At 41.5% G+C, this 12,757-nt stretch overlaps 1 protein-coding gene across 3 annotated transcripts in view; it reads left to right on the top strand.

Moving 5' to 3' along the window:
• SEMA3D (semaphorin 3D) overlaps positions 1-12,757 on the top strand; it is a 259,118-nt gene that overhangs the window by 141,213 nt on the left and 105,148 nt on the right. For all 3 annotated transcript variants that reach the window (XM_030216329.1, XM_030216331.1, XM_030216330.1), the window contains exon 3: positions 3,491-3,651. In XM_030216329.1, the coding sequence (XP_030072189.1) occupies positions 3,491-3,651 (161 nt within the window). The remainder of the gene's footprint in view (positions 1-3,490; positions 3,652-12,757) is intronic.

Below are 12,757 nucleotides of genomic sequence, written 5' to 3'. Positions count from 1 at the left end.
CTTGAAAAGAAACCGCAGTGTGGTAAGTGAACCACTTGCTGTGCGGCCATTTGGGGGGGGGGGGCAACACTTACCATTGAGGTAGCGATAATGGCTCCCACGCTAACCCAGCGGGTAAGCACCAGTGCAACAAAAAGAGAACATATTTTTGTAGTGCAGGAAATGGTGCATGCAGGGCTGGGAGCTATCTCTGGACTCCTGCAGTAGTTCTGGAATAGCGAGCTGTAAGCCGACGCTTAGGAAAAGGGTCCCACAACTTGTAAATAAAAAGGGCAAGAAGCAAAGCAAGACATCAAAAACTCATTGCTTTGTTTTTGGTTTGTTTTGAAACAAAGAGGAGGAGTGGCCTAGTGGTTAGAGTGGTGGACTTTGGTCCTGGGGAACTGGGTTCGATTCCCACTGCAGGCACAGGCAGCTCCTTGTGACTCTGGGCAAGTCACTTAATTGCCCCAGCTACAAATAAGTACCTAAGCAGCATTGAGCCTGCCATGAGTGGGAAAGCGTGGGGTACAAAAAAAAAAGTAAGATAATTTTGCTGTGTTCCAAAACTAATCCACATCCTTATGGGAACTCCTTAGCTACAGTTCCTATTAAATGCGTCCTAGCCATTCACTGTAGCTCTGAGTTTGTATATGTTAACTTGCTCAATGAGGCATTTAATAGCATTAGGACTGGAAAAGTGTAATCAATACACTTCTAGCAGAAGGGCAGTTCCTTCACACAACAGGATCAAAGAAAAGTTATTGGAAGTGATGCCTAAAGAATCGGCCGCTGTAGAGACCGTTACACTCATTTCCCCCTTTTCATTCCCATTCTTCTGTCCTTCTGACACCACATGACGCCTCGTATCTGCAGGCTGAAGGATTTCTTCCAGGCTGAATTTCTGTGAACACATTCAAGATGATTCACTCAAATTCATTTGGACTCCTGGAGGACAAATAGCAGAAAATCTTCTGGTTTTACTAAATACTGTAACCAACTCTTCAGGATCTGCACAGGGCAAGCATTGTTTTTTGTTTATTTGTGATTTTTCCCAATTTTTGGACTTATGTTCCACTCATTTGTTTTAATTAAATCATTTTAATGCTCAGAGTTATTTGTTGAATACTAATCAGCGTTAGTAAAAATTGCATGCTCAAATTTAGGCATGTGCGCCATTTGTCTGCGTAATTTAATTGAATGTGCTAATTAGCATTCATAATTGGCTTTTTTAACAATTATTGGCCCTAATTAGATTTAATTAAAATTTACACATGCACATTTAGGCACATCTAAATTTTATATGCGAGTCAAAAAAGGGGGTTTGGAAATGGGAGGGAATTATTTTAAGCTACACATGTAGTTAGAGGATGAGGGCATCTGAGCCTAAATTTACACGTGGGTTGGTGTATATGGCCATGCCTAAATTTAGGTGCAATTCCCAGCGCTGTCTACAAAATTAGTCAGTGGTCTCTGTCATAAAGCGTATGGGGATAGACTTATATACCTCAATATGTATGTATACTCTGGAAGAAAGGCAGGAGAGAGGGCATATGATAGATATGTTTAAATACCTCTGTGCCGTTAATGTACAGGAGGTGAACATTTTTCAAATGAAGGAAAATTCAGGAATGACAGGGCATAAGATGAAGTTAAGAGGTTATAGGCTCAGGACTAACCTAAGGAAATACTTTTTTTACGGAAAGGGTGATGGATAAACGGAATAGCCTCCCGATGGAGGTGGTGGAGACAAGGACTATATCTGAATTCAAGAAAGCATGGGGTAGGCACATGGGATTACTTAGGGAGACGAGGAGATAGTGGATGCTGTGGATAGGCAGACTGGATGGGCCATTTGGCCTTTATCTGCCATCATGTTTCGTTGGGTCCCTTTTACTAAGCTGCGTAGGCGCCTATGTGCACAAAACGCGCACCAAATTGGAGTTACCGCCCGGTTACCATGTGGCCCTTGCGGTAATTTCAATTTTGGCGCGCATCCGCTAAGCAATGTCTGAAAAATAATTTTTATTTTCTGTCGAGCGTAACGGACGTGTGCCAAGTGACAATTGATGCACGTAGGTCATTACTGCCCAGATTCTTTACCGCTAGGTCTATGGCTGGGGGTAAGGTCTCAGACCCAAAATGGAAGCTTGGCAATTTTAATTTTGCCACACGACCATTTTCAGCAAAACAAGAGAGGCCTTTTTTACAGGTGCAATAAAAAATGGATCGGTGCATGCCCAAAACCCGCACCTACACTACCGCAAGCCATTATTCAACACGCCTTTGTAAAAGGACCCCTGTGTTTCTAAAATGAAAAAAAAAACCAGGATTGGTTGCAGCGTTTATATTTTAGATATTCTGTAAAACTTCTTAATTGTTCTGTTGTGGCTACGGATACACAGAGGAGGACGAGTCAGTTTCTGCTTCTTTGGCCTGGTGTTTTATTTAAAATTTCCTTGTAAATGTGTCATTAATTTCGATCAGTTAAATATGTTTTCTTTGAACCTAATCAGTTACCTTCAGGAATACCCCCCCGACGGACCCTCTATTGTGTTAGGGCTGGTATTTCTATGGAGTCCTGTGGTCAGGTGCTGATACCACCTTTTCCTTCTCTTTTGGAATATTCTCTCTTTCTTTTGTTTTCTTCCCTGGAATGATGCACTTGACCTAGGGTAGTCAAGCAATGATTTTTGCCTGTTGCTTTTGCGTCCTGTATATATTTTCTTAAATACTGGCCTGCTTTTCTGTACAGGATATCTAAAAATATATCACTTTCTTTAACCCAGTTAAATATAGAAACGCATCTGTACTTTTAGCTAGAGGGAGGAGTGAAAATAGCAGACAGGCCATTTTATATGCGAGTCAAAAAGGGGGGGTTGGAAATGAGAGGGTCATGGGTGGATCGAGGGCATTCAATGGGGTCCTTTTACTAAGCTGGAGTAAAAATGGGCAATGACAAACCCTTACACGTTTCTTGCCTGCACACTAAACTCATTTTTACTATAACCATAAAATGGCCTATTTTCCATTCTTGTATTAATGGCCATGAGCTAATGTTGAGCCTGAGCGTTGTCCGGTGGTACTCCATTTTTAGCTGCGTTAGGTATCTATTAGCATCTAAAGTAGGAAAAGGACTCCTATGTAAATAAGTTTGAAAATTGCTCGTTATATTAAGTTTTACGAAAAGATTTCACCAGGCAGACTGTTCATGAAAGCATTTGCATATAAACCCTTGGCAAAAGCTATTCCGAAAATGTAAGAACTACGCTATCCTACAAAATAATTTGCACTCGTACAGGAATGGCAGACCTTATACTGCCTCATGTAGAGAAAGGTGAGGTCTAAACGCAGCACTTGGAGTAATTTGGTTGCCATCCTTAAATGTCTTACACAAAAGAAGCAGTGTGTCCAAACTATGAATTTCACACTGGGTATATCTATTTATAAAAGAAACAAGCGAGTGAAAAAGAAACATTGTGATATGAAGATTTTCTTTGCTTTCCCACAGACTTGCTGCTGTCGGACAGCTGTATCCCATTCCTGGGCTCGGCGGAGGGGTTGGACTTCCAGAGCATGCTGCTTGATGAGGAGAGAGCTCGACTGCTCCTCGGTGCTAAGGACCACATCTTTCTCCTCAGTCTGGCCGACTTAAACAAGAATATTAAAAAGGTCAGCTCGTTTCATCCATGGTTCACCTCACGAGTTTGTCTTCTACTGCTATTTTTTTCAGGGGGAGAGTGGGCTGGGGTTCAATAGCTAAAACGACAACACAGTACGTAAGATGCCATAATTAGAACATCATAACCTAATATAAGCTTTTCTCTTTATGAGGTAGATTTAAGCTGACTTATTTGACATGGGTGGTAATAAATTAATCCAACCTTCGAAAAGCCACTGGGGTTCTGCACTGTGTGATTCCAACAAGTACACATGAAATCAGTGGGGTGTCTAAGCTTTGGATTCCCGTTACTGAAAATACAATGACAGACTCCTCCTATTTTTGAATGTAAAACTAGTCTTCAAGGTGAAGTCCTAAAGAGTTATTTCTGATGGTCATTTCAGTTGCTTTATGGCCAATAAACACAACACAACTCTTCCGCTGTATGATTCCGTTATATGGCTATACAACATGAACTTTATCTTACCACAAAGTCGCTTTGTATTTGTTTACACCGGAGTCTGCAAACGCCTCTCCGGCACTATGTAAGCCACATTGAGCCTACAAATAGGTGGGAGAATGTGGATACAAATGTAACAAATAATAAATAATAATAATAATAAATAAAATTATGTTGTTTTATGTAGGTATCATCTTCAAATATTTATTGAAAAGTTTTATGTCAATGTTTATATTTGTATTTATTTGAACAATTTGATATACCGCCCTTTGAATAACCATCAAGGCAGTGTGTTGATTAGGTGTAAATTAGGGGGAGCAATAGCCAGCCCATGGCGGTCAGCATGTTTGTAAGCGCTGGCTGCCATGGGCTGATTTAGGCTCAGTATTTAGTGCCAGCACTGAATAGCCAGGTCTTCTTCAACAGTGCCCTGAATTTATCCAGGCACCATCAATATTTTGTGCCCTACCCAGATCACTAACCAGGCATAGTTAAGACAGAATTGGACGTGGTCCTACTTTCCCGGTTGCTTAGTTGAGCTGTAGCATTGATTATCTGTGGTGTCCAGATAACTTCCGGGCTCACCCTAACTACACCCCGGAATGCCCCGGCAGTAAATGGAGAGTTGCCGTGGTAGTCAGAGGGAATATTCAGCAGCGCTGTTCGATTAAGTGCAGCTCGTATGTACTCTCAATGTTGGACAACGTGGTTTCCTCATAAAGGAGTCATTCCATCTCCTTTGCTGTTGCATTTCGAATTCTACTATACAACTGTTTTGGGGTACAGCAACCAGAATCACACTAAAGGGGACCTAAAAATGTCAAGATGGCAACCTCAAAAATCATATATCTCTTCTTACATATGTGACCCCCCCCCCCCCCCCCCCACCGAAAATGCTGAAGATTTTCAGGGAGGTCACTAGGGGTAGAAAGTTGTTACTGACAGCCCCATGGTGAAATCATTGCATTGTACTATAAAGGCACTTAGGATCTTTGGCACAGGTCCCACGCAGGGGCGTAGCCAGATACCCAATTTTGGGTGGGCCTGGGCCCAAGATGGGTGGGCAAAAGAACCCCGCCTCATCCCACAGATGATGTGGTCTCTCCTCTCACCTGCATGCCATATGGTCTCTCAAATATCCTCCCTCTCCTGCATACCTTTTAAACAGCAGATTCTCACCAGCAACAGGCAGCAACTAATACACACTGCTGATGTTGGCCCCATACCCTTCCCTCTGATGCAACTTCCTGTTTCCGCCTAGGCAAAAATACATCAGAGCGAAGGCTATGAGGCCGGTGCGAGCAGTATGCATCAGTCACTGCTCACTGCAGGCGAAGATCTGCTATTTACAAGGTATGCAGGAGGGACAGTTGTTGGGAGTTTTCGGCTGGTAGGGCTTGGGGATCCCTGCCAGCCACATTATAGCTATGCTGGGCCCACCCAAGCCCACACTTGGCTACGTCACTGGTCCCACATGAAAGCTTGCCTCAGGTATCATTACTGAAATAAATAGAAAAGTATTTGTTCAACCTTATTTCCTCAATGCCCTCCCCATCCTTCCTAGGTCAATGGGGCCAATCTTTACAAATCTCTAGGATGTAGTGGTAAAGTGTTTATAGGGCAACTTGACTCCAAGCGGTAGTATCATGAGACTACTGCTAGGGGTCGCTGACGCCACTGTGAGGTTTGCAAATACAGCACAATGAAGCCCCTTGGGGTAGGGTTTCATATAGTATCATTTTATGTATAGTTTTATTTCCCATTTTGTCTGGTTTTAGAGTATGATTGAATGTCAGGATATTTTGTTTGATTACTGTTTTGATTTATGGCTTTTTAACCTTTGTTGTTATTCTGTAAGCCACCTTGAAGTCATTTGAATAAAGGCGGTATACAGTGAGTGTACTAAACATGATAAGACACCCTAAAGACTCCTATAATACTTTAAAAAGCAGGTTCTGAGACAAGAAATGCGAGCTGAGAGAGGGATTCTTTGTAGTAACAGCGGATCGGAAGTACTGTTAATTAGTCGCCATACTTAGAAAAACCATCTGTGCATGCACTCAGCCCGCTGAGCAGCTTCCCTTCAGCCGGATCCCATCTTCACCAGAGATTGGATACCTTCAAGCAGTGGCATTTTCCATCTGAATACCAGAGAGTGTCAGCTGCATTCCATTTCCCCTTAACCCTGCTGGTGTGTAACTAATTACAGAGTGCCAGTGAAAAATTACGAGAGCTGATAATGAGTTAGGAATGAGTGTTATGAACCCACGAATTACTGTGCCCTGAATTTGCTGTGACAACCAGCTATGAGTAGATCGGACAGACCTCTCGCATATGGTCATTCAAACCCTGCACTATGTCAGCTTTAGAAATCTGCTTATTAAGGAAAACTCTGTCTTCCATGCTCAGATTCAGTATGGAAATTCATTTCAAGAAGCACAGAAGGTTTGAGCTAGTAGATTTCATCTCAGTGTAATGGTTAAAATGAAATGTTTACTGTTGTTTAAATAGGAAATTCTAACAAAAAGCTGGAACCGGACGTGACAAAAACTCCTCCTGAAGCATTTTAACTGTGTGTAGAGTGTATTAAGGAGTTTATGTTATGTTACTGGTGTTTATTTTGTACTGATTTCTTTTTAATCTTCTTATGTTTTTATGTGATTATATTTTATGATTATGTATGTTTCATATATGATCTGCTTAGAGTCTAAGCAAAATATAAATTAATAAACTATAACTTCCTGAAGCCCAGATTTAACGTACAATTTAATTGCTTAACAAGCCAATTAGCATTGATAATTGGGCGCAGACATTCAATTAACAATTATTGGACTTTATGCACACATCTTTGTAGCCGTTATTCTATTAAGATGTGCATGTAAATTTTTCCGCATGGATCCAAAAAGGGAGCATGGCCATGGGAGAGGTATTAGCAGGTCGGGGTGTTTCTAGGTTCTGCGCACAGTGCTATAGAATTTGGGGGATCTGCACCTAATTTAGGTGTGCAGATTTACACCAAGGTTCAGTTGGTATAAATCCTCAGGCCCAAAATTGGGCGCAAATCCTGGTGCTAATCACTATTCTATCATAGCGCCCAACTTTGAGTTCCGTTTACAGAATAGTTGTTCTGCCCCCCCCCCCCCGCCCCCGTTTGCATGAAGGCAGATGATAGGATATATGAGAAGACTACGAATCCCCGTAATCTTGTTGTTCCCGGTAATAGGCTGTTTCAGAGCACATGTCCAGTTCCCTGTGTCTAATGGGTCTCTTTCTATTAGCTTGCCTTGTTCTATGTGCATGCTGGGCTAGTTACCCCCCTTTCTCTCTCGACCAGGTATGTAAGAGTTAGTCTGCAGCATATCTCCTCTGTGAACTAAACTGCCTATACTGTATTCTGTTGTGTGATCCTTTCAAGCTACTGTACCTCTATCAAGATTTCAATAATATAAACAGCATTGCAATTCAGCATGAGACTGAAATTCTCCCAGCCTCTCTTGCTTGAGAGAGAGCTGATGGAGAACAGACTCCCAGTTTACAAGGCAAAAACTCCTGTCCAGCACATCTGAAATAAAAAAAAAATAAAAATTGGTGCGCATCCATTTTGGGCCCGAGACCTTACCACCACCCATTGACATAGCGGTAAGGTCTCGCGTGTTAACCGAGCAGTAATCGTCAGTGTGCGTACATTGCCGATTACCACCCGGTTAGCACCATGCGGTAGAGAATAGAAATTATTTTCTGCAGCACGATTTGGACAGGTGTAAAAATTAGAATTACTGCCCGGGGCACACGGTAGCTGGGCGGTAGTTCTAATTTGATGGGCATTGTACATGCGTAAGCTCCTACACTAGCTGAGATAATTTTCTAGCAACTTTCTGCCCTCATATGCAACTTTCTTTTGAGTAGGCCCTTATTTTCTTACTCCTGTTACTCTATCTTATCATCTATCTACCGGTTCAAACAACCACTATCTACAATGACTCAGAAATATCTCCTACCAACCTTCTTAGCCTCCATGCTCTTCCCATCTTCTCCTTAATCGCTCCACTGCCTTACCTATCCCTATCCTTTTTCTCATACCTCTTCTTCCCATTTACTCCTTGTTCATTTGTCCTATCACATACCCCCTTTGTTGATTCGTTTACTATAGATTGTATTCTCTTGTTACTATGTAAGCCGCATTGAGCCTGCGATGAGCGGGAAAGCGCAGGGTACAAATGTAATAAATAAATAATAATAATAATATGTTTGATCTTTTCTTACACCCTATGCTGTCTATTAAAATGTTTTATTGACTATTGTGTTGAGATTGTAATGTAAAATACTATGTCATACTTTGTATTGCTATTTGAATATTTTTACTGCTGTAATTGTATATTGCTTATGTTTGATTTTTTTTCTTGCTGTACATCACCTTGAGTGAATTCCATTAAAAAGGCGGTAAATAAATCATAATTAAATAAATAAATAAATAAAACTAGCTTAGCATGTACATTTTTGGTGCTGAACTTTTAATTCCCTTTACAAATGATTCTCCATGCTCCTGGGATTGCTTTTGTGCACAAATGAGCCTCCAGAAAGAATTGCAACTTGCAAAGAATCTTCAGGAACAGAACGATGGCTTCTCTATGTTACTTCAAAGTAATGGCACTTTACAGCTTAAAAAATCTGCATCAATCACATTTCCCAAGGATGGTTTTCTCTCTTTTTCTTTGACTACATCATGGCATAAAGAGTGACAATTATTTCAGTGCATAAAGGAGTAATTTGAAACCCTGTAATGCTGAGAGGTTTGTGTCCGTGTTTGCCTGATGAACACTTCTACTTGGTTAGGTGCCTCCCAGCTCAGCTATAGGGAGTCAAAAGTGCCTTTTGTTCTCTTTAATAGTGGAATTATGGAAATCCCCCAAGTGGCTTACACAGACAGAGTGCAAGAAACAGCAGTGTCAAATGCTGCCTCTACTTAAACATGATTGAGGTCACTTAAGATTTTAGTTGGAGTTCAAGGTGGTCTTAGAATGTTTTCACTGTTTATTATAAACTGAACAGCAAAACCCCCTATGCTCATGTTAAACTGTAATGGTAATATTTTCAAAGGTGCTGAGAAAAACACACCCAGTTTACCCTAAAAATGTGCAGGTCTTCTTTTCATATTTCATTTATTGTAAAATCTTGAATAAAATGCACAGCTTTTTCCTTTGAAAGCAATTGTTTAGATGCGCATGAAGTGTAGGATAACAGTTTTCAAGTGCCAGTAATTGTAAGGATGGTGCCGGCCATGCGATACGAAAGGCGCAATGCTCCACACATGGAGAGGAGAACCAGTGGTGCTCTTAATATCTCAGTACTTAAGAAAATGTGGAAGTCGATCTCATAAATATTTCATTGATTTTATTTAATGTAATAAAATTGCTCTTACTTTCATATGGCTTTGAAATAAAAGACAAAAATACCATGGATGTATGCAGCCAACAGTCCATGGTCTGCCATTTTGGAACGGGAAATACTCTTCAGTTTGTCTTAATTCTGGCTCCATATCAAATGTTCGGCTTGGAATGTCATCAAATTTGCCTGTTTCCATAGGTTTCAGCATAAGTATTAACTTGAATTTTTTTAGCAGCTGTATATGAATATTCTTCTTTGCGTTCATGGTGTTTTAAAAGTAAAATATTAAAAGTATGCCTAAATGAATACCAATTATATAAATCACTTTAATTCAACGTTCAGCCGTGACCACAAACTAACAAGTCTACATAACTCGTGAAAGACCAAATTTATTCACGTAACTACTAGAATTTCTATACAAGTACCAGGTTGTCTTTACATTTAAAGTAACTAGCACATCTTGTTTTAATCCTTTTTGATACGTATTGAATGTATTCTGAGTGTGAAAAATCAACATGTGCACTAGACATAGGTATTTCAATTTTACACTGGAGTAATTCTGGAAATTCTGGGTGTGTTTAATACATGAGTGCGTATTTTATAATTGCAATGACTTAGTTGTTTCATTTTCTTTTGTTTTCTATGGATTTTTTGTTTTGTCTGATTTTATTTTGCCAAAAAGGGTCAGTTGATTTGAACTAGGCGCATGAATTTGTTAGCGTTCATTTAGTTCATTAAGGCTTCCAAAACATGAATATGTGACATGAACGAAAAAACAATCAAAATTGTGAGCAAAAGTCAAATATGTTTGGATTAATCAATGAAGCAGGGCATCATTGATTGATTATTTATTTTATTTATTACATTTGTATCCCACATTTTCCCACCTATTTGTAGGATCAATGTGGCTTACATAGTACCGGAGAGGCGTTTGCAGACTCCGGTGTGAACAAATACAAGGTGATGTTGTGGTATGATAAAGTTCATGTGGCACAGCCACACTAGGGAATCTTACAACGGGAGAGTTGTGTTATGTCCATTACGTACTTTAGTTTTGTTGTGTTGCAGAGATCAGGCATTTATGATGGATTGGTAGGTATGCCTTTTTAAACAGGTTAGTTTTTAGTATTTTTCCAGAAGTTTAGGTGGTCGTACGTGGTTTTCAAGGCTTTTGGTAATGCGTTCCACAGTTGTATTTTTATATAGGAGAAATTGGATGCGTAAGTTGATTTGTATTTGAGTCCTTTGCAGCTTGGGTAGTGTAGATTTAGGTACGTTCGTGTTGATTCGGATGTGTTTCTAGTTGTTAGGTCAATCAAGTCTGTCATGTATCCCGGGGCTTCACCGTAGATAATTTTGTGGACTAGAGTGCAGATTTTGAAAGCCAGTGTAGTTTTTCATGAAGGGGTTTTGCGCTTTCAGATCGCGTTTTTCCGAAGATAAGTCTAGCTGCCGTGTTTTGAGCGGTCTGAAGTTTCTTTAATGCTTGTTCTTTGCATCCCGCATAAGTTCCATTGCAGTAGTCTACATGGCTTAGTACCATTGATTGTATCAGGTTGTGAAATGTTTCCCTCGGGAAGATTAGTTCCATCTGTTCGAGTCATGTTCCTTAGAATATAATTTATTAGGATTTATTAACTACTTTTATGAAGACATTCACCTAAGGTGTGTACAGCAGGACCAGGTTAACATAAAATTTACAATTTTGTTAACAGCATAACAATAGTTACATGACCAGCTATAAGAATAAATACAGTCGGGGGGGGGGGGGGTCTTTTATGATGGCGGTAAACCCAACGCAGGCTTACCGCTCACTAATCCAGAACTACCGCTGGGCTACCACAGCAGTCCGGAATTAGTTGCCACCCCCAGCATGAACCACTTCCGATGTTACAACAATATTTTTATTTGTATTTTTGTAGCACCGGTGTATACTCAGCAATAATCAGGTAGTGCTGCTTGCTGCACTGTTACCACCAGGTTGGTGCAGGAGTCCTTTGGTGGGAGGGGGTCCAGAGCCCGAGGTTAGGGGGCACATTTTAGCCCCCCCCCCCCGGTGATGCCGACCCCCCCGCCATTGCCGACCCGCCGCCACCGCCACCACCAATTTTGACCCCCCCTCCTGCCGACGACCCTCTCCACACCCCTCCCGCCGCCAACCCTCTGCCGTCACCTACCTTTGCTGGCGGAGGACCCCAACCTCCGCCAGCCGAGGTCCCCTTCTTCCCGCAAAAGTCTTCGTTCGTACAGGACGTCAGAAACAGAACCAAGACTTTTGCGGGAAGAAGAGGACCTAGGCTGACGGAGGTTGGGGTCCCCCGCCAGCAAAGGTAGGCGGCGGGAGGGCAGATGGAAAGGGTCATCGGCAGGGGGTTCCAGGGCCAAATCTATGGGGGCCCAGGCCCCCGTGGCCCCACGTAGCTACGCCCCTGCTGCCCACCTCAATGGGTATCAGAAAGTTCTCCTCCCTGAAATGGCCGCATGGCAAGTAGTTCACTTGCCACACGGCCATTTCTTAAAAAAAAAAAAAAAAAAGACAGCCTTTTACTCAGTGCAGTAAAAGGGGGCCTGAGCGTGTGCCAAAAACAAATGCTGAAGCCAGTGCAGGCCCCCCTTTTCCTGCAGCTTGGTAAAAGGGGGCCTGAATGAGGTAAACTTGGAAATCAAGTTATTCAGACAAATATTAACTTTAAAAGTCCAACCCTGCCAATTGATTAACTGTTGTCCAAATAAATTATTGGTTCACTGGTAACATATGGGATAGATGAGAGCTCTGTCAACTGCACAATTATAGTTTGACTGAACAATGCTGACGTTCAATTCTAGCCAATTTAAATCCAAACAATGCTGTCAACGCAAAATAAAAGTTTTCAACATTGCTATGTCTCAAAAAGCTTCTGGTGAGCCCTCGTAAAGATTTGTATAATAAATCCTTGGAGACAGGGGAGATTCCACAGGTTGGAGAAGAACAGATGTGGTCCCCTCTCCACCAAAGTGGTGAAGAGAAGTGAGAAACCACAGACCAGTAAGCCTCACTTCGGAGGTAGGAAACATTATGGAAGCGCTACTGAACGAAAAGATAGTACAATTCCTAGAATCCAATAGTTTACAAAATGTAAGGCAACATGATTTTACCAAAGGAACATTGTGTCACACAAATCTGATAGATTTCTTTGACTGTGTCGCGTCTCTTGCGCTTGCCGCGCTCTCGGGGACCTTGGCATACTTTCAGGCTTCTTCCCCGGGAGCACGGGGTTGTGAGTCCATAGGCC

Source organism: Microcaecilia unicolor, chromosome 10, assembly GCF_901765095.1.
Source record: "Microcaecilia unicolor chromosome 10, aMicUni1.1, whole genome shotgun sequence".
NCBI lineage: Eukaryota > Metazoa > Chordata > Amphibia > Gymnophiona > Siphonopidae > Microcaecilia > Microcaecilia unicolor.
This window is presented reverse-complemented; position numbering and strand designations above follow the sequence as displayed.